The sequence below is a fragment of the Callorhinus ursinus genome, unplaced genomic scaffold, assembly GCF_003265705.2.
Source record: "Callorhinus ursinus isolate GAN/ISIS: 27379988/994484 unplaced genomic scaffold, GSC_fseal_2.0 scaffold27, whole genome shotgun sequence".
In the NCBI taxonomy this organism is placed as follows: domain Eukaryota; kingdom Metazoa; phylum Chordata; class Mammalia; order Carnivora; family Otariidae; genus Callorhinus; species Callorhinus ursinus.
Genome location: NW_027397089.1, coordinates 8,006,521 through 8,028,131, shown reverse-complemented (window position 1 = coordinate 8,028,131; position 21,611 = coordinate 8,006,521). Strand labels below are relative to the sequence as shown.

The following is a 21,611-nucleotide window of genomic DNA, read 5'->3' as shown; positions in this document are numbered from 1 at the left end:
TAAACACTTTCCATATAAATTAATGGTAATCACTTACTTGCTTTACACCATTTTGGTCTATGGAAGGTTTTATAGGAACACTCCACTTTGGGATAGCAGGAGAAACATGTATTAGGATAGCTGGTGCGGAAAAACCCTGTTACCTGGTGTGAATTCTCTGTTTTGATTTACTTCTGAGAGATCTTTTGGAAATGCTTCGAACACAACCAGTAGAAAACCAGTTGATGGTAGAAATCCAGTTATTAGACAACCAGATATTAGGTACCATTTGTGACTTAATGCCATTACAAGTGTCTCCACTTTTTTTGTTATATTCATTCACATTTAAACTGTCCTACATAGCAATTTTAATCAGCCACAAGTAAACTCTCCATCTACATACTACATGTCATCTTTGTCAGTAAAGGAATCGTTGTGATATACTGAACGATGGCATACACCAACTATGTCTATGCCCTAACTACCAGAACCAGTGAATATGTGACCTTGCAAGGCAAAAGGACTTTGCAGGGGTGATGAAGAATCTTGAGATGGGGAGAACAGACGGGATTATCAAGGTGGGTCCAATATAAGTATAATTACAAGAGGGAGGCAGAAGGGTCAGAGTGAGAGATGTGATAATGGAGTGTGTGGGGGTGGGGGGTTGAAAGATGCTATCCTGCTGGCTTTGAAGATGGAGAACTGAGTCACAAGCCAAGGAATGAAGGAGGCCTCTAGAAACTAGAAAAGGCAAAGAAAGTCTCCCTTAGAGTCTCCAGATAGAATATACCCCTGCCAATGCCTTGATTTTTGGCTTTTGACCTCCAAAACTGTAAGATAAATTTTGGTAAATGGAAAACTAATATAATCATGAAAACACAGACACCTATAATCCTGCTACTGATAATCAGGGTTTTTTTCTGAGAGCACACAATGAGTTGTAGAATATCTTTGACTGGTTTCTGAATCTGTTACCCAGTGTCATTTCACCCAGACTGGTAAATCATTTCACTCTGCCTCCCCCAACCCCGCCCCCGACATGAATAATTGAGCTAAGTAAAGTCCTGGTCTGGCATTTACTGTGTGACCTCAGGCAAATCACATACTGTCTCTGGGTCTCCATGACATCCTTTATAAATGCTTGGACTAAATACTCAGAAATAGCCTGAAGCATCATAAAAGGGGGCACAGTGTATTTTGGTAATTCTATTGAGAAAGTAATCACCACTGGCTGAAACAAGTGATAAGTACTACCCATTAGAGCTCCTCCACAAAGATAACACTGGGGGTTTTGGAGGTTTGTTTGGATTTTAGCAATACATGATTCCAAATGTAGCAAGGTTTGGTGCAGGATTAGCCTGAGGCACATTGCAGGCACACAACAACACAGATTTTGGAGGCTAATGGATGAGGAAAGGTGGGGGCAAAAAGCACTGAGGACATTATGGAGGGTCTAGATCACCAAGGCAGTGCAGAGCCCCTGACAGTTTCTGAAAGACTCTTATGATCTGTGCAAACTATATTCCATGAGTCCACTAGCATGTGAATTATACCTCACAGTGGCCCCGGCAAGCTGTGTCATTCCTCTCCTTATCCCCATTGCCCAGGCACAATACCAGCATTTAATATTGTTCATAGTATCTGTTTTAAGTGACTGAGTGAATAACCCCAACCAGCCTTTCTCATCTTAAGTCTTCCCTTAGGGCTATGTTCTGCTGGTGCCATTCACCCTCATATCATATGAGAATGGTGCCTCGTGCACTTTGGAAAACAGCAGCTCTGGCTTCTTTCAAGCTCTGTCTCAGAGAAGTGGACTACTTACTGGAGTTTTCTAGCAAGAGATAATGAGAGTCTGAACTAGTGATAGCAGTGGGAATGGAAAGGAGATTTATTCTAGGGTGGTTTGGGAGATACACTCTAATACTCTTGACTAGTCAAAGTAAAATCTTACTTTATTTCTTTCTTATTTTCTTTAGAGCAGTTCCATAATAATCTGTTACATAAAATCGGAACTCACATATCTCCTGTTAAGCACAAGTTACTATTACTGTAAACCTCACTCTTCTGTCAAAATTTATATTGACCCCATTTTTCTACTTTAGGATCTAGTACTTTAATCAAAATCAAACCATCTATAGCAGTATTTTAAAGAACCAGAGAAAGAAAACAATAAAGTCTGAAATTGACTATTTTTTACAAGCATACCAAATACTCAGACTTATAAGCATTTTTCTTGAGTCCTAGAAACATTGTGTCATAGAAACATTTGCGAAAATTGCACTGATCACCTTTATTTCTGTAATTTGCTTCCCAAACATAGTTTAAATGATGAAGAGAACTAATGCAAAGCAAAAGTCATTTTTATTATAAAGCAACCATCTGAGTCAAATGGAGTAGTTTGAAGTTATACCCCTTCTATTAATATCCAAGATTCCATTGTATTTCTTTTCTACAAGATTAAATTAAAAAAAAAACCCTAACACTATGATCTTTTTGGAATTAGATAGCATATACATAAATAAATAAACAAAATTCTTCCTATTTTAAACATATCAGATGATTAGTACTTACAGAATCAGACCAAAAAGTTATTAAGGGACATGGTACAAATTTTGTTTGATATCTAACATATAAGTATAGGTAGCTAGCTAAAAAAAACAAAAAACAAAAAACAAAAACCCACCTCACTAGATTTATATTTTATATTTAAGTGTATCACCTTGGGTATTAGACATGCTGCTAGCAATATCTTAATGAGCACCTGAGCTGTCATTTTTAATAACAGAATGACAATTATTACCTATAAGTTATATTCCCTGAAAATCATTTGTTCAATACTTAAATTAATATAGGTAAGAATAGAAACTTACCATTCCACTTACAAAAAATATTATTTTATAATACATGGCATAATATTATAGAAAACAAAAGGGACGTATATTTACAATAAAAGATCAACATATGCCCAAACGCACAGACCATTTTAATATGCAGCAGAACTTTATACAGAATTTTAATAATGAATCTCAGTTGTTCATTGTAAAAAAAAATCATTTGGTCTATATGAGAAAAATACACATATTGAAGATAAAATATAATAAAACAAATGAGCCAAATACTTGGGCCATTCTAATCTTAGTTTTTTCTCAATTCAAAGTAGACACGAAAGATGAATACCATACAAACAAATTATCTAATTCATCTAAGTACACATGCCATCAGAATGTAATATAAGCAATCATCTCATAGCCCACGTATTTCATTGATTATGGTATACTAGAAATTCTACTTTATTTTCAAATACTAAAAATTAAAAATATATACCTCTTCCACAAAGCTGTCTTTCTTCTCTAGCATTTCTCGTAAAGTCTGAAGAATTTTAATGCACAGCTTTTCTTCTTTCTCCATGAGTTTCTTTGTATGATTAATCAACCTTAAAGCAGAATATTAAGTCTTAAATACAACAGCGCTTTCTCTTCAGGCTGTACACTAACATCATATACTAGAGGGGAAAGAGTCACATTATTATTTGAGAATATGAAGTAAACATGATACCTATTTTCAAAACTTTTAAAATTACACTTCAGCTCACAGACTTTGTATTATAAAACATCCTTTGCTTTACAGGCAGTATATCTCAGTGCTTCTAAATTTATTCAAGTAGCATACTTTTAGTGGGACACAATACTCTAAAAGACAACGAGACACTGATTATCTTTAATCCCATCATATGAACTAAACCAACTTTACTAGTAGAGAAATGGGAATATTTGCAGCATATTACATTTTATTATATTATGTTATACTATATTATTTTCTAAAGACTATATTACCTTAATTATATAGGTTCAGTAGCAGTATACAACACTGCAACCTTAGCATAATGGGTTGTTTTCCAGTTTCTGTTAATAATAATAATGTGCTATTTTTCACTATTAGGGCTTGGTAGAAACAGGCAGTTTTGTGATTAGAAGCAAAAAACCACAACAACAAAGTAACATCAAGACAGTCTATCCATGTACTGTTTTTACTATAATGTGGGCAAAAATTCTAATTTTATAGTGGTAACCTTTGCACTGGTATTCTGTCAGGAGAAAAGTTTGAGGATCATAGTTATATACCATCCTCAAGAACTCAAAATCAAGTAAAATGTTTATAATCAGAATGCATAGCTTATCATATATAACTCTGAAAAAGCTAGTTCTCACAATGACCCTGGGAGACATGTCTCCCTAGAAAAACAGAATGATGTCAAACATAATGGAATGGCCCCATTTCAGTGACATAAGAGGAGTACCATGGGACATAACCCTCAGGAAAAGTGAGGTTTCACTAGAAAATGACTAGTCAGTGCTTTTCAGGTGTCAAGGTGAAGTACTAGCACTTCCCATGGATTCTCTCAATTCATCTTCACAACAAGCCAATGCCATAGGTTCTATTATCTGGCTCATGAGCAAACAGATGTCCAGAGAGATAAAGCAACTTGCCTGTAGTGACACAATCATTAAGTGGTGGGATCTGGAAATAGACGCATGTCCATCTGACCACAAAGCCAAGATTGTGAAGCACCATTCTGTGGTGACCCATTTACTAATCGCTTGAGTCTAGAGTTACTGTGAAGAGAGTCCCCACTCAGCCACCTCTTATGTGATATGGTAAGTGTTTCAACACAGGTAATGGCAAATGCCATAAACTAGACAAAGAAACTACTACATTCTTTAGGGAAGTTTCCTAGGGCTGATAAAAGGTTCCAGTGAAGAGATAACTTTTAACGATGAAGATTTCACCTGGCAGGAAAAGGTGGAGAAAGAAGGCATCCTTCCAAAGGGAACGATATGAACAAAGGGCAGGGGCAGAAAGCTGACCTTCCTGTCCAGGAAATGATAAATACTCCATCTCCAGCTGACACATGAAGACATAAAAGAAGAGAGGATAAGAGATGCAATCTGAAAAGAAGGAACTGGCAATATTACGCTAAAGAGTCTGGAATGTACTCTATAGAAAACAGGGGACCTCTGTTTTAAAGGACCTGAATGACCCTACCTACATGTGAAAGATGACATGGAAGAGTAAGAACAAGGGCACACATGCACGGGGCATCTGATGGGGTAATCTACAAGAAGCAATATAGAAATTAAATAGCCAGGACTGGGTAAGTAATGACAAATCAGAAATGTTATATGTGAGATGCACTCTGATATTTTATATTTTTTAATTCATTTTTAATGGTTGCCTCTGCTCCCTAAATTAATTTTTAAACCCATAAATGAATCACATGCCACGGTTTGATAAACTATGAGATTATCCTTCATAAGGGAGGACTAAGTGTTAATTTGAATAGACTGTAACCAGACACCTTAAAGGTTAACACCCACATTGACTTATTCTCTCTTTATTCTCTTCTCTCTCAATTTATGTGACAAAGTAGATATGGGAATTTGGGATCTTTCCTGGGATCTACCCCTCACATTCTCCAGCAGACCCATCTGAGTCAACAAGTTCCAAGAATTAAATTCATTTGAGGAAGTCGGAGGCCCCACGAAGGCCTTGGACCTAAGCTCTCTTCTCCAGCTTAGCTTTACCAGAGAGCTCTGCACAGTACTACAGGGCCCCTTGCATAGCTATTAATAAAGTTGGATTCTAACTTTATTAGACATCCCTGCAAATAAAACCCTTGGTTCTTCACAGAGTTGGGGAAGGAGTAGGAAAAGCACTAGAGCAGAAAACAGACATTCTTGAGTCACTGGCCATACTACAGTCATAATAGCACAAAAATCTCTTCTCTAACCACAAAAGTATGTGACATCTTTTTTTCCATCTGAGTGTAGTATCTGTAATATGTTCCCGCTATTCTATTGCTCTGTTTCTCTCCTTTTAGGTAGCTGGTGTTGCAACAGATTTGCTTTTAGCACATGTTCAGCTCAGGCCAATATTTTCTTGGCATTGTGAGTTACTCTATGTCATCTTTACATAGACCTACATCTTTAAGTTCTCGACTGGTGCCATCCAACATAACTTTTTCTACAATAATTGAGACGTTCTCTATCTGTGCTATCAAATTTGTTGGCCACTAGCCACATATGGCTATTAAGCACTTAAAATGTGGCAAATGTGACAGGAACTGAATATTTTCTTTATATATTTTTATTAATTTAAATTTTAACTTAAAAAGCTATGTGAAGCTTTTGACAGCCTAATTCTTGACCCTGAGGCAGCAAACTTTTTTTCTAAAGAGCGAAAGAATAAATATTTTGGGCTTTGTGGGCCGCAAAATCTCTGTGGCAACTAGATGACAATACTATAATAGCCACAGACAACATGTGAATCAAAGTGTGTAGCTGTGTTTCAATAAAACTTTATTTGCAAAAATCATCAAAAGGACCAATTTACCCTGAAGGCCGGGGTTCGCCAGCCCCTGTCCTAGACTATCAAGTCTCTGGGACATATCTATAGTATCATACTAATTTCCTGGACTTACAAGTCTCGATTACTACCCGCTTTTTAATTCACATTCTATGCACTGATATACATTCACAGGAGGTAAAGGATATTTCTCAAAGGCCCTATTACTAGTGAATACCTCTACTTAATTTTTTTTTCTAATGGCTTCCATGGTTATCAGTTTTGCAGATACACTGGACCTCTTCACTTAAAAAATTCTTATCAGAAGACTGGCAAGTGTCCGGACGAACACATTCTTCCTAGTCCCCAGAGGCCACAGTGGGTCTAGAGCCAAGAATCTGTGATTCTGGCTATAATACAGAAACCCTGCCTATTCTTCAAAATGATTCCTGCAGTCAGTTCTTCTCATCCCATATCTTGTTTTCTCTCCACAAATCCCAGCTTCAACTGGTAAAAGGAAGGAACACACTTCTTGTGCCCCCCAGTCCTTCCATTTTTGCCTCAAGTGCATCACAGTCACTGGAGGGGGTTTTAGCAATATCCTCAACCAGGCAGGAATTAGCTGTGATAGATATGGTCAAGGGGGTTAGCAAGTACCTCCGACTGGCCATCTTGAATGAATCACTCAATGAGTGCCCTCACATCAAGACATGTCTCTTTTCTTCTGGAGCTAGTTACACTTTCTCTCACAACTTGCAGATCTTCTGAGGGAAATAAGTAGATGAGAGGCTGCAGATGAGGATGACCAAGGAGACGCCGTATCTAAAGCATGCCTCAGCCTTCCCACCACTAAAATGAGGCTGAGTCCTCAATCTCACAGAGTGTTAGTGCAGATAGATTCAAGAGGTAAGCACATGGAGGACAAAAACACACACAGCAAGACCTCAATAAATGCTAGTTTCCCCTTCTTTCTGTTATGTTAATGAAAATAAGTGACTTTAAACAAGAATCTTTTTGAAGGTCACACCACATAGTGTGCATGGGATTAGAGAGGAATAGAGAGGAATGAGAACTTATTTCATGTGATACTTCGTGCCCAATAATGACGTTTTATTTTCAGTAAACTTTAGGAAAATATAACTTGACCTTCACCAAAATAAAATTTCAATTGACTCAAATTAATGATTTTGAAAGTGTATTTTAACATGGATTTTTGATCTTTCACATATTCTGTGGACTGTCATGTACCAGCAGAGTAAAAAGCAGAAATGTATTAGAGGCCACCTTGGCTTGGTAACACTAGCAGAATCTCAGATTGTACCCACTTACTTGGACATGAAAGCACCACATCTTATTCTTGCATCACTCCCCTCGGGGAACAGTAGTTCCGGACTGTACAACACATCAACCAACACTGAGAATTCAGCCTGCATCATCGGGCTGAACTGTTGTTCCAACGAGGCCACTACGTCCTAAGGAATAAAGCACAAGGGAACCAACATGAAGACCTAAGTCAGATTTCATCATTTGAAGATTGCACAAGTCTAAGAATACTAACCAGAAATAAGACGTGGAAATTTCAGAGATGTACCCTACCTTCCCGTGGCATCAAAGGTCTGTGCTTAAAGTACAGTCTGGTTATCTGTATGAATATTGCTTGGGTCCCCTTTTTCATTTTTAAGGTAAGAGAGGGGTGGGTAGCTATATGATTTCTAAGGATATTTATACAAGATGAAAAGTGAATAAAGCCACTGTTACAAGCCCTGCAGTATCTAGGATTTTAATGGAGACACGATTGGTATTCAGCACATCAGAATAAATTGGGGTATGCTTGAGGAACAGCTTAAAGATTCCCTATGTATTTCCGATCATCTGGAACTAACCGTATCTTCCACTGGAGAAATTCCTTGATATATTCTTTGAAGGAGTATTAGCACTTCACAAGGGTTCAAGGACATTTAATACTCTTTCAAATTACATCTTTTTGATAGACATTACTGGTCACCTACCCAACAGCCTTTCTCCACCCTTCTCCTTACTAATAGGATCCCCATGTTGTTTCTCAATTAGGCAGCAACATCCTCAGGGTATAAGCCCCTTCAAGTTGGGATCATGGTTGATTAGTTTAAACCAGTCATGGTCATTCCAGGTCCCCTGCCAGTGATTAGTCTAGACATGATTATGTGACACCGTCCTAGCTAATAGGACATTGGGTGACATTAACTGAGCAGGCAGTGGTGTGTGTTAGGGGATGCAGGGGCGGACTCTTTTGAAACTACCTATGGCTCTCAAGACAGCTTAAGTGTGTGAACCCAAAATGGGAGGCAGCCCCCATATGACTTTTGGAGACCAGCCTTAGGCTGAAAGCCAACAGACCAACAGTGTTAGGGCCCTGCTCTCTTGAGCTACTAAATTAACCAATTCGAGAAGAGCCCCAACTCCAGATTCCTTGCTATGTGAAATGACATGTTTTTAATTGTTTAAGCCACTTTTCATTAAAATTGTGTTAATTATAGCTGAAAGCATTCTCACTGACATGTTTCTAGAATGGTCTGTGGGCAATGACAATTTACTGAACATTCTTTAATGACTAAAGCATCCCCTTTTTGTTTTTAAAATAACTATGTTAAAAGACCAAAAAAAATCTTCTCACTTAAAGCAATATTTTATTCATCCATACCTATGACGTATTTTGTTCAGCAGAAAACTGATTGCCAATTGCTTATCATTACTTTCAGCTACAGCAACACAGATGGGGTACCACCACCTCTCTTGATTTCTTATGGCTAGATTTCAGAGTTAACTCTTGTTTAACTCTATCTTCCCTTTTCAGCAAAAGTGATCATTTCTACTTCAACTATTCTAATAAGTTGAGAAATTTCTGATGACAGTTAAAAGAGACTACCAGGAAGGCAATAATGCAAACTGGAAACTAGATATTCTATAATGTGGGAAGAGAATATGCTTATCAAATTTATGACCATATTTAATAAAATGTACCTATTTTTCAGATTACCTATCTTCATTTCATTTATTAAACAAATTATGTTCAGGCTCCTATTATGTGAATTCTGTCTTCAGCTTTTATTTTGATCACAGGCCAATTATGTAATCTCTCTAACTTGTTATTTCCCCATGTGAAAAGTCAGGATAATGATACACTCACATGGGTTTGCTGTGAGGATTAAAGGTAAGTACACAGGACAGCCTCTAACACATACTGGCCACTTACTATTCCTCAATAAATGTTTGTAATCATTACTGTTGAGTAACAGTTAGTAGCAATCATCACCCTATTAACAAATCCAGTGGTTACTTTGCTGCTTTCATCTTACCCAACCACTGCTAAGCATTTTACACACTTGTTTCTATTCTATCACACCCTTCCTGCTCTGCTCTTGGCTTTTGTAACATCACACTTTCTCTATTTTCCACCTATGTCCTGACCATTCCTTTGCCAACTCCCAGTAGCTCCTGGTCCTTTTTTGTGAGAAATCTAATTCAAGCCCATGGTTTTAATATTATATATATGCTGGAACATTCCACATTTATATTTCCTGCATGGACATCTTTCCAAACCACTCTGGACTCATATATCCAACTGCCTATTTGACATACTCACATGGATACCTAAATAGGCATCTCAAACTTAAAATCCCACATGCAGAATTCCTAATTACAATTCTCCATTCTTCCCTATCTTAGCAAATGATTCAATCATATCATATCCTCTATTCTTCTTTCCAACCCCCCACAACTCATCCACCCATCTACCAAGTCCTGTTGGCCCTACAACCAAATATATCCAAAATTCATCTCCTTCTCTTCATTACAATTGCTACCCCCATAAGCCAAGCTGCCATCATCTTTTGCCTGAATTAATGCAAAAGAGTCACTGCTTCTATGTCTGGACCCTATAACCCACTCATCACTCAAAATCCAGTGACCTTTAAAAAAGCAAACCAAGTCATGATTGTCCTCTCCTGAAAATCTCCAAAGAGTTGCCATCTCACTTAGAATAAAATCCAAATGCCTTACCATGCAAGTCTCTACATGATCTGGCTCCTACTTTCATAATCCTCTCCTCCTTTGCTCACTATACTCCTACCCCAGTGGGTTTCTCTTGGCTCCTCAAACCCACCAGCTTCATTCCTGCCTAAGTACCTTGGCATTTACTATTCCCTCCTAATAAAAATCTCTGTCCTCAAATCTTTGAATAGATTATTCCTCTCCCTTATTCAGGTCTCAACTCAAATGTCACCTCAACAGAGAAGAGTTCCCTACTATAAGATCATTCTCCCAGTATGTCTTCACCATGTCGTTACCGTGCTTTATTTTACTCACAGTAGTTTTAATTACCTAACATTATATCATTCATCTAATGGGTAAGAATGTATGTTCCATGAGAGCACAGGGCTCACGGCTCTATCTCTAGCACACAGTAGCTGGCATTGAGTTTTTTACTAAATATGTATTTATTTAATAAGTGTAACAATGCATGTCCCCTCTATATGCTGGCTAACACTTCTATCCATCTCTCCTCTGAAATGTTCTACTCTTTTTGCTCTCATAAATCTGACTCCTCTTCTTTCTGACCCTACCATTTGTATCTCTTATTAAGCCATTCTGCCACTCCTGGCCTCTTACAAGATGTTCTTTGTTTTTCCAGCACTATATTCTCCCTTTTAGCAACACCATCCACTGTCCTTGCTCCAAATAATATCTCCAAATATAGACTCAACTTCCAATACATTTAATAGCCTGTTAATGTGATTCCACATATTAGCAATGACCATGGCCAACCTCCTTCTACTGTAGTCCCTCCTTCTCTCCTACAATAAAACATCTTAATAATAGCACCTAGTCTCCAATCATCAGTGCCTCTTAAACACCCCTCTCTCCCTCTCTCCACCCAAGGCAGGTCTGTGGACCCTGCCCTCATTATTGATATAAGCCCTGTTTCTTCAACTCATTCATACTGCCACCTGGTTGAGATATTTAGTGATTCTTTTCTTCTTCTTCTTTTTTTTTTTTTTTAGAGAGAAAAGGTAGGGAGGGGCAGAGGGAGAGAGCATCTTAAGCAGGCTCCACACCCAGCACAGGGCTCAGTCTCAAAACTCTGAGATCATGACCTGAGTGGAAATCAGAGATCAGACGTTTAACTGAGCCACCGATGTACCCCAGATACTTAGTGATTCTTAACTAGTCTGTTCTCTTCTAGTCTCTTCCTGATAACTCTTTCCTGCAAACCAATAACTGTTTAATAACTTATAATGATATTTTCACCCAAATTTTCAATGACTTATAACCTTCAAGTTTTTCATACTGAATCTAACTTGTCTTTTTAATCACATATAACACTCAGCTATTAAAATTTTGAACCTCCACCAATTATTCTACATGTAACCTCTTGCAATATTTATTCCAGTTCATGTTTTGACTATTCTCCAAGCCAAACAATTTCCTCAAACCATACCCTAATTCACTCCATGAAATCATCCACAATTATGTGGGTGGGAAGATTTCTGTTATGGGTTGAATTGTGTCTCCCTAACAAAACTCATATGTTAAAGTACTTCAGAATGTGACTATAATTGTAGATAGGGCCTTTAAAGAGATAATTAAGGTAAAATGAATTCATATGGGCAGCTCTCATCCAACATGACTGGTGTCCTTATAAGAAGAGGCAATAAGGATACAGACACATATGTGTACAGAGGAAGGACCATATGAAGACACAGTGACAAGGTAGCCACCTGCAAGCCAAGGAGAGGGATCTTGGGCTTCTATCTCCAGAACTGTGATAAAATAATTTGCTGTTGGTTAAACCACCTAGTCTGTGGTATTTTGTGATGGCAGCCTGAGCAAACAAATACAATGCCTCTCCTTACTTGACGTCCCAGAATCCAGGCCAAACTCAGGATTGGGTTACTATGCAAATAATGGTGCTTACACCATTTTCACCAAAAGAGTATAAGAGAATATTAAGAGATAAACTGAAGCAAGGTTATGAATATTTAATTTATTACATGAGAATTTATGGTAACTTATTTTTCCAAGTTTTATTGAGTATTATTTTGATATTAAGACCCATTTGATATTAAGACCCAGTACGTATTAGATAATACATACTCACTAAAAATAACAACTTTTACCTGGAAGCCATGCTTTTAAAAAGAGTAATATTGGTAGGGAATTGTAAGGTAAAGCCTGGTCCCCAACTAGAACTTGATGTTTTTAACCATATTCTATTTGTGTTACTACATATATTAAAAATTATAATTTAGAAAATGGTAAGCCATTGCATACTCATTGTACCTGTAACTTTTCAATAATATTTCTATAATCCCAAGCAGGCCCTCCAAGAGCCTCCTTGAAGCGTGGTCCAGAGCGAGCAGACAGTCTCCAGCCCATGGCTGCTCTCTGCACCATACTGGAATGGCTCTTCAGGAAAAGGGTATTAACTTGGCTGTCCAAATCCACCGGAATGGCAATCCCACGATTCTTTGCTGAAAAAGAAAGAATTAAAATATTTTTCTCTTACTATGACTACAGCTTCTTACACATCATTGAAATAATCTTATAAACAGAACAAATAAAAAAGAAAAAACATAACTTCTGTGATGTAATGACCAGTATGGTGACTATACTTAACAATACTGTATCATCTATTTGAAATTTGCTAAGAGAATATATATTAAAAGTTCTTACCACAAGAAAAAAATTGTAACTATGTGAGGTGATGGATGTTAACTAAATTTATTGTGGTAATCATTTTGCTACATATGCATATATCAAGTCATTATGTTGTACACCTTAAGTTAATACAATGTTATATGTCACTTATATCTCAATAAAACAGAAAAAAATCAAATCTTTAAACTCTGCCATTGTTTTCTATAACTACAAAGGCTTTTAACCTGAAAGCATTTCAATTCTTAAGACCAATTATTAAAGTGAGCTCATTAAATATTCAAGACCTTATTTGATTCTTGATGATTAATGCTTGAAATTCACTTCATACAGCATCAATATAGAAAATAATGTAAAAGAGCCATGTGAATTTGTGTTTTCCCAGCTGCCAAGAAAAATAAGAAAGCAGACAGAAAACACATGCTAAAATCCTGCCTGTCTGTTAATTAGTATAATTGATGTGTATGTGTGTATGCACACACATGTGCACACACAAAATTTCAGGTAGCGAAACAGCTGAAAGAAGAAATAAAAACTTGAATAGTATAAGATATCTGTATTTGAAGAGGGCACATTGTACATGTCCTTCTTCCCCAAATTCACTGAAATGTATATTTTATCAGACTTATATCATAGTACTGAAAAAATGAGAATGCTTGCCGCAAGGAAAACAAAAACGTTGAGGCATTTTTGAAAGCAGAAAGAAGACATGATTAGCCCATCAGAGAAGGAAGAGGAGAGACATTGCTCTTATCTAAGAGATAAGAGTTAGAACAGGTCTTCCTCAGAAGAGAGTCAACCAACACCAAGAGTGGTAATGGGAGGTAGGGGAATTATCTGGGCAACTCATTAAAGAACAGCATGTGCATAGCTGGGAAGTTAAGGTCCTCCCCCCTCTGACTAGCATAAACAGAGCAGTTAGCAACAGCAGTTTTTATCCAGAGGATAAAGTTAGGGAACTATAGAAAGGAACTCTCATGGAAGTGAAATACCTACCTGGAGAGAATGCCAAATGAAGGTGTCAGGACTTGACAGAGAAACAGAATAGAGCTTGAAGTAACTCCAGAGATCTTCATCAAATAAGAAGTAGAAGAGGGAAGAGAGAAGAAGCAGCTCCAGCAGAAAGAAAAAATATACAAGACTCTAACCCCGGAGCAAAGCTCTCCTATTTTAACACTTGTTAGTATTCTCAGCTGGTCTTCTTCTTCACACACACACACACACACACACACACACACACACACACACACAAGGAAAGCCTGTATATCATTTATTCTGCCCCTCACCCAGAACTCTGGGTCAGATCTGTCATTTATACAAGAATGCTAGTAGAGAAACAGACCCTCAAAACTGCTGTGGATCCAATGCAGTCATTACAGACCTTTATAACCATGAACACACCACCAAGAATCATAGGGGAAACTAAGAGCATTAAGAATAAGGGGCCCCAGTGAAAACAGAAATGATTCAAGGGAGAATAGAAAATATTTAAATAATCTGATTATTATCCTCAGAAAATGTGGGTATATACTACTCCCCCCAAACTCCCCCAAAATCAGAAAAAGAAAGAATTTTGGAAATTAAAATATAATTGCACAAACATTTCAAAATGGCTGAAAAAGAAAAGGATAAGAATAAAGACCAAGTTGATAATCTGGGAAAGTCAAAGAATCTTCTAGAACATAAAGCATAAAAGATCAAAAAGGAGAATAAAAGAGAGAGAATGAGAAAGAGAAAGAGTCATCCAGGAAGTCAAATATCTAAAATATATAAGTTTCAGAAAGAAAGATCAGAGACAATGGAAGGGAAGAAATTATTAAGAAAATAATAAAGAACAATTTACTTGATCTGAAGAAAGATGTATGTCTTCAAACTGAAAGGATCCACTGTGTATAAAACGGGATTAAATAAGCGTATAGACCATATTCTGGTAAAAACAGACAATGCTATCATGGGTTGAATCGTGCCACCAAAAACATATGTTCAAGTCTAAATAATAGATACCTGTGAATGTGACCTTATTTGGAAATAGGGTCTTTGCAAATGTATTCAAGTTAAGATGAGGTCATACTAAATTAGGGTGGGCCCTTATCCAATACAACTGGTGTCCTTATAAGAAAGGGGTAAGGGAAGCAGAGACACACACAGAGGGAAGAACACCATGTGAAGATCAAGGCAGAGATAGGATTTACGCAGCTTCAAGTCAAGGAATGCCAAGGACTGCCAGCAAACACTGGAAGTGAAGACAAAGGCATGGGGTCTCAGAGAGTATGGGGCCACTGACACCTTGATTACAGACTTCTAGCCTCCAAAATTGTGAAGTGGAAAGTTTCTATTATTGTAAGCCACCTAGTTCAGGAAATTTGTTATGGTTGCCCTACAAAACTAATAGAAATGCCATAAGTCAAGAGAAAAAAGAGGATTCCTACAAAAAAGAGACAGGTACCAAACTTCTCACCATCAATACTGTATGCTAGAATCCATAGAATAATATGTTTAAGAACTAATGGACAACAAATTTTGAAATTAGGAGTTTATACCCATCTAAACTGAAAATCACAAGTGATACCTGAATAAAAACGTTTCAGAACATGTAAATCTCAGAATTTTTTCTGTAAACCCACAATGAAAATCACAAAAAAGAAAAAAAAAGGCAGAAAGGAATCCAAGAAAATGTCAACGTGAATAAAAGAAATCATGGCAACTGAGTATGAACCTGAAGAAGAGAATAAAGCAAGACACATGTGAAGGAAGATCCATTAGACGTTAATAGTTAGGAAATTAGAAAACTCTCAATATCATCACACTACATCTTTGTCTCTAATGGTTATAGAGTGAAAAATATTACTTATCATAATATGGTAGGCTTTGATCACTGATTTTTAAATTTTTTTAATTTAATTTTATGTTATGTTAATCACCATACATTACATCATTAGTTTTTGATGTAGTATTCCATGATTCATTGTTTGAGTATAACACCCAGTGCTCCATGCAGTACATGCCCCCTTTAATACCCATCACCGGGCTAACCCATCCCCCCACCTCCGTCCCCTCTAGAACCCTCAGGTTGTTTTCCAGAGTCCATAGTCTCTCATTCGTCTCCCCCTCCGATTTCCACCCCCCTTCATTTTTCCCTTCCTACTATCTTCTTTTCTTTTTTTTTAAACATATAATGTATTATTTGTTTCAGAGGTACAGGTCTGTGATTCATCAGTCTTACACAATTCACAGTGCTCACCATAGCACATTCCCTCCCCAATGTCTATCACCCAGCCACCCCATCCCTACCACCCCCCACAACTCCAGCAACCCTCAGTTTGTTTCCTGATATTGAGAATTCCTCATATCAGTAAGATCATATGATACATGTCTTTCTCTGATTGAATTATTATGCTTAGCATAATACCCTCTAGTTCTATCCACGTCATTGCAAATGGCAAGATTTCAGGGTTGATTTTTTTTGATGGCTGCATAATATTCCATTGTGTGTGTGTGTGTGTGTGTGTGTGTGTGTGTGTGTGTGTGTGTGTGTGTGTGTATACCACATCTTTATCCATTCATCTGTTGATGAACACATCTTGGCTCTTTCCATAGTTTGGCTATTGTGGACATTGCTGCTATAAACATTGGGGTCCAAGTACCCCTTCAGATCACTACATTGTATCTTTGCAGTAAATACCTATAGTGCAATTCCTGGGTTGTACGGTAGCTCTACTTTCAACTTTTTGAGGAACCTCCATACTGTTTTCCAGAGTGGCTGCACCACATTGCATTCCCACCAACAGTGTAAGAGGAACGGTTCCCCTTTCTCTGCATCCTCGCCAACATCTGCTGTTTCATGGCTTATTAATTTTAGCCATTCTGACTGGTGTGAGGTGGAATCCCATTGAGGTTTTGATTTGGATTTCCCTGATGCCGAGCAATGGGGAGCTCTTTTTCATGTGTCTGACGGCCATCTGGATGTCTTCTTTGCAAAAATGTCTGTTCATGTCTTCTGCTCATTTCTTGATTGGATTATTTATTCTCTGGGTGTTGAGTTTGATAAGTTCTTTATAGATTTTGGATACTAGCCCTTTATCTGATATGTCATTTGCAAATATCTTCTCCCATTCTGTCGGTTGTCTTTTGGTTTTGTTGACTGTTTCTTTTGCTGTGCAAAAGCTTTTTATCTTGATGAAGTCCCAATAGTTCATTTTTGCCCTGGCTTCCCTTGCCTTTGGCGATGTTTCCAGGAAGAAGTTGCTGCGGCTGAGGTCGAAGAGGTTGCTGCCTGTGTTCTCCTCTAGGATTTTGATGGGCTCCTGTCTCACGTTTAGGTCTTTCAACCATTTGGAGTCTATTTTTGTGTGGGGTGTAAGGAAATGGTCCAGTTTCATTCTTCTGCATGTGGCTGTCCAATTTTCCCAACACCATTTGTTGAAGAGACTGTCTTTTTTCCATTGGACATTCTTCCCTGCTTTGTCAAAGATTAGTTGACCATAGAGTTGAGGGTCCATTTCTAGGCTCTCTATTCTGTTCCATTGATCTATGTTTCTGTTTTTGTGCCAGTACCATACTGTCCTGATGATTACAGCTTTGTAATAGAGCTGGAAGTCCGGAATTGTGTCCCACCAGTTTTGCTTTTCTTTTCCAAAATTCCTCTGGCTATTCGGAGTCTTTTCACGTTCCATACAACTTTAGGATTATTTGTTCCATTTCTTTGAAAAAAGTGGATGGTATTTTGATAGGGATTGCATTAAATGTGTAGATTGCTGTAGGTAGCATTCACATCTTCACAATATTTATTCTTCCAATCCATGAGCATGGAACGTTTTTCCATTTCTTTGTGTCTTCCTCAATTTCTTTCATGAGTATTTCCTAGTTTTCTCAGTACAGATTCTTTGCCTCTTTGGTTAGATTTATTCCTAGGTATCTTATGGTTTGGGATGCAATTGTAAATGGGATCGACTCCTTAATTTCTCTTTCTTCTGTCTCGTTGTTGGTGTATAGAAATGCCACTGATTTCTGTGCATTGATTTTATATCCTGCCACTTTACTGAAATCCTGTATGAGTGCTAGCAGTTTTGGGGTGGAGTCTTTTGGGTTTTCCACATAAAGTATCACATCATCTGCAAACAGTAAGAGTTTGACTTCTTTGCTGATTCAGATTCCTTTTCTTTCTTTTTGTTGTCTGATTGCTGTGGCCCGGACATCTAATACTATGTTGAATAGCAATGGTAAGAGTGGACATCCTTGCCGCGTTCCTGACCTTAGGGGGAAAGCTCTCAGTTTTTCTCCATTGAGAATGATATTCGCTGTGGGTTTTTCATAGATGGTTTTCATGATATTGAGGTATATACCCTCTATCCCTATACTCTGGAGAGTTTTAATCAAGAAAGGATGCTGTACTTTGTCAAATGCTTTTTCTGCATCTATTGAGAGGATCATATGGTTCTTGTTCTTTCTTTTATTAATGTATTATATCACGTTGATTGATTTGCAGATGTTGAACCAACCTTGCAGCCCAGGGATAAATCCCACTTGGTCGTGGTGAATAATCCTTTTAATGTACTGTTGGATCCTATTGGCTACTATTCTGGTAAGAATTTCTGCATCCATGTTCATCAAGGTTATTGGTCTTTAATTCTCCTTTTTGATGGGGTCTTTCTCTAATTTTGGGATCAGGGTAATGCTGGCCTCATAAAATGAGTTTGGAAGTTTTCCTTCCATTTCTATTTTCTGGAACAGTTTCAGAAGGATAGGTATTAATTCTTCTTGAAATGTTTGGTAGAATTCCCCTGGGAAGCCATCTGGCCCTGGGCTTTTGTTTGTTGGGAGATTTTTGATGACTGCTTCAATTTCCTTACTGGTTATAGGTCTGGTCAGGTTTTCTATTTCTTCCTGGTTCAGTTTTGGTAGTTGATACATCTCTAGGAATGCACCCATTTTTTCCAGGTTATCTAATTTGCTGGCATAGAGTTGCTCATATGTTCTTTTAATTGTTTGTATTTCTTTGGTGTTGGTTGTGATCTCTCCTCTTTCATTCATGATTTTATTGATTTGGGTCATTTCTCTTTTCTTTTTGATAAGTCTGGCCAGGGGTTTATCAATCTTTTTAATTCTTTCAAAGAACCAGCTGCTAGTTTCGTTGATCTGTTCTATTGTTCTTTTGGTTTCTATTTCATTGATTTCTGCTCTACCCTTACTATTTCTCTTGTCTTGCTGGGCTAGGCTTTATTTGCTGTTTTTTCTCTAGCTCCTTTAGTTGTAGGGTTAGCTTGTGTATTTGAGACCTTTCTTGTTTCTTGAGAAAGGCATGTATTGCTATATACTTTTCTCTTAGGACCACCATTGCTGCATCCCAAAGATTTTGAACAGTTGTGTTTTCATTTTCACTGGTTTCCATGAATTTTTTTAATTCTTCTTTAATTTCCTGGTTGACCCATTCATTCTTTAGTAGGATGCTCTTTAGCCTCCATATATTTGAGTTCTTTTGACTTTCCTCATGATTGAGTTCTAGTTTCAAAGCACTGTGGTCTAAAAACATGCAGGGAATAATCCCAATCTTTTGGTACTGGTTGAGACCTGATCTGTGACCTAGGATGCGATCTATTCTGGAGAATGTTCCATGGGCACTAGAGAAGAATGTGTATTCCGTCGCTTTGGGATGGAATGTTCTGAATATATCTGTGAAGGCCATTTGGTCCAGTGTGTCATTTAAAGTCTTTATTTCCTTGTTGATCTTCTCCTTAGATGATCTGTCCATTTCAGTGAGGGGATGTTAAAGTCCCCTACTATTATTGTATTGTTGTTGATGTGTTTCTTTGATTTTGTTATTAACTAGCTTATATAATGGCTGCTCCCATGTTGGGGGCATAGATATTTACAATTGTTAGATCTTCTTGTTGGATAGACCCTTTAAGTTTGATATAGTGTCCTTCCTCATCTCTTATTATAGACTTTGGTTTAAAATCTAATTTGTCTGATATAAGGATTGCCAGCTTTCTTTTGATGTCCATTAGCATGGTAAATGGTTTTCCACCCCCTCACTTTCAACCTGAGGTGTCTTGGGTCTAAAATGAGTCTCTTGCAGGTAGCATATCGATGGATCTTGTTCTTTTATCCAATCTGATACCTTTGTCTTTTGATTGGGGCATTTAGCCCATTTACATTCAGGGTAACTGTTGTAAGATATGAATTTAGTGCTATTGTATTGCCTGTAAGGTGATTGTTACTGTATGTTGTCTGTGTTCCTTTCCGATCGATGTTATGTTTAGGCTCTCTCTTTGCTTAGAGGACCCTTTTCAATATTTCTTGGAGGGGTTTGGTGTTTGCAAATTCTTTTAGTTTTTGTTTGGCCTGGAAGCTTTTTATCTCTCCTTCTATTTTCAATGACAGCCTAGCTGGATATAGTATTCTTGGTTGCATATTTTTCTCGTTTAGTGCTCTGAATATATCATGCCAGTCCTTTCTGGCCTGCCAGGTGTCTGTGGATAGGTCTATTGCCAATCTACCATTGTACATTACCAATGTCTTGTCCCAAGCTGCTTTCAGGATTTTCTCTTTGTCTCTGAGACTTGTAAGTTTTACTATTAGATGTCGGGTGTTGACCTATTTGTATTGATTTTGAGAGGGGTTCTCTGTGCCTCCTGGATTTTGATGCCTGTTTCCTTCTCCAAATTAGGGAAGTTCTCTGCTATAATTTCCTCCAATATACCTTCTGCCTCTCTCTCTTTCTTCTTCTTCTGGGATCCCAATTATTCTAATATTGTTTCATCTCATGGTATCACTTATCTCTCGAATCCTCCCTTCATGATCCAGTAGTTGTTTCTCTCTCTTTTTCTCAGCTTCTTTATTCTCCATCATTTGGTCTTCTAATTCACTAATTCTCTCTTCTGCTTCATTTATCCTAGCAGTTAGAGCCTCCATTTTTTATTTCACCTCATTAATAGCCTTTTTGATTTCGACTTGGTTAGACTTTAGTTCTTTTATTTCTCCAGAAAGGGTTTCTGTAGTATTTTCCATGCTTTTTTCAAGCCCAGCTAGTATCTTTATAATCGTCATTCTGAACTCTAGTTCCGACATCATACTAATGTCCGTATTGATTAGGTCCCTGGCAGTCGGTACTGCCTCTTGTTCTTTTTTTTGAGGTGAGTTTTTCTGTCTTGTCATTTTGTCCAGAGGAGAATAGATGAATGAGAGAACAAAATGCTAACAGGGTAACAACGACCCCCAGAAAAATATACACTAGACAAATCAGAAGAGACCTGAAACCAGGGGAAAAGAAAGGGAAAGAAAGAAAAAAGAAAAAAAAAAGAATATGATCAAATATGATCAGGCTGGTGAATAGATCAGTGGCACACACTAGATTCTGGGTGTATTTTGGTCTGTTAGAAGAAACTGCCTCCCAAAATTTTAAAGAAAGGAAAACTTATATATGTACAAAAATAAGGGTAAATACAATGAAGGGATGGAATATGACTAAAAAATGAAAAATATAAAGATTTTATAAAAGGAATTGATAAGATAAGAAGTTGGTTGAGAAAAGAAAGAAGAGAAATTTTAAAAAAGGGGGGGAGAGAATGTGATCAGGCAGGAGACTAGAACAAAGCCAT

General features: G+C 37.5%; 1 protein-coding gene across 1 annotated transcript in view; it reads right to left on the bottom strand.

Moving 5' to 3' along the window:
• Nucleotides 1-21,611, bottom strand: part of ITPR2 (inositol 1,4,5-trisphosphate receptor type 2) — a 497,992-nt gene that overhangs the window by 219,712 nt on the left and 256,669 nt on the right. The window contains exons 35-37 of the mRNA XM_025879725.2: nt 12,640-12,830; nt 7,651-7,793; nt 3,304-3,412 (exon numbers count right to left, since the gene is read on the bottom strand). Coding sequence (XP_025735510.1) covers nt 3,304-3,412; nt 7,651-7,793; nt 12,640-12,830 — 443 coding nt within the window. The remainder of the gene's footprint in view (nt 1-3,303; nt 3,413-7,650; nt 7,794-12,639; nt 12,831-21,611) is intronic.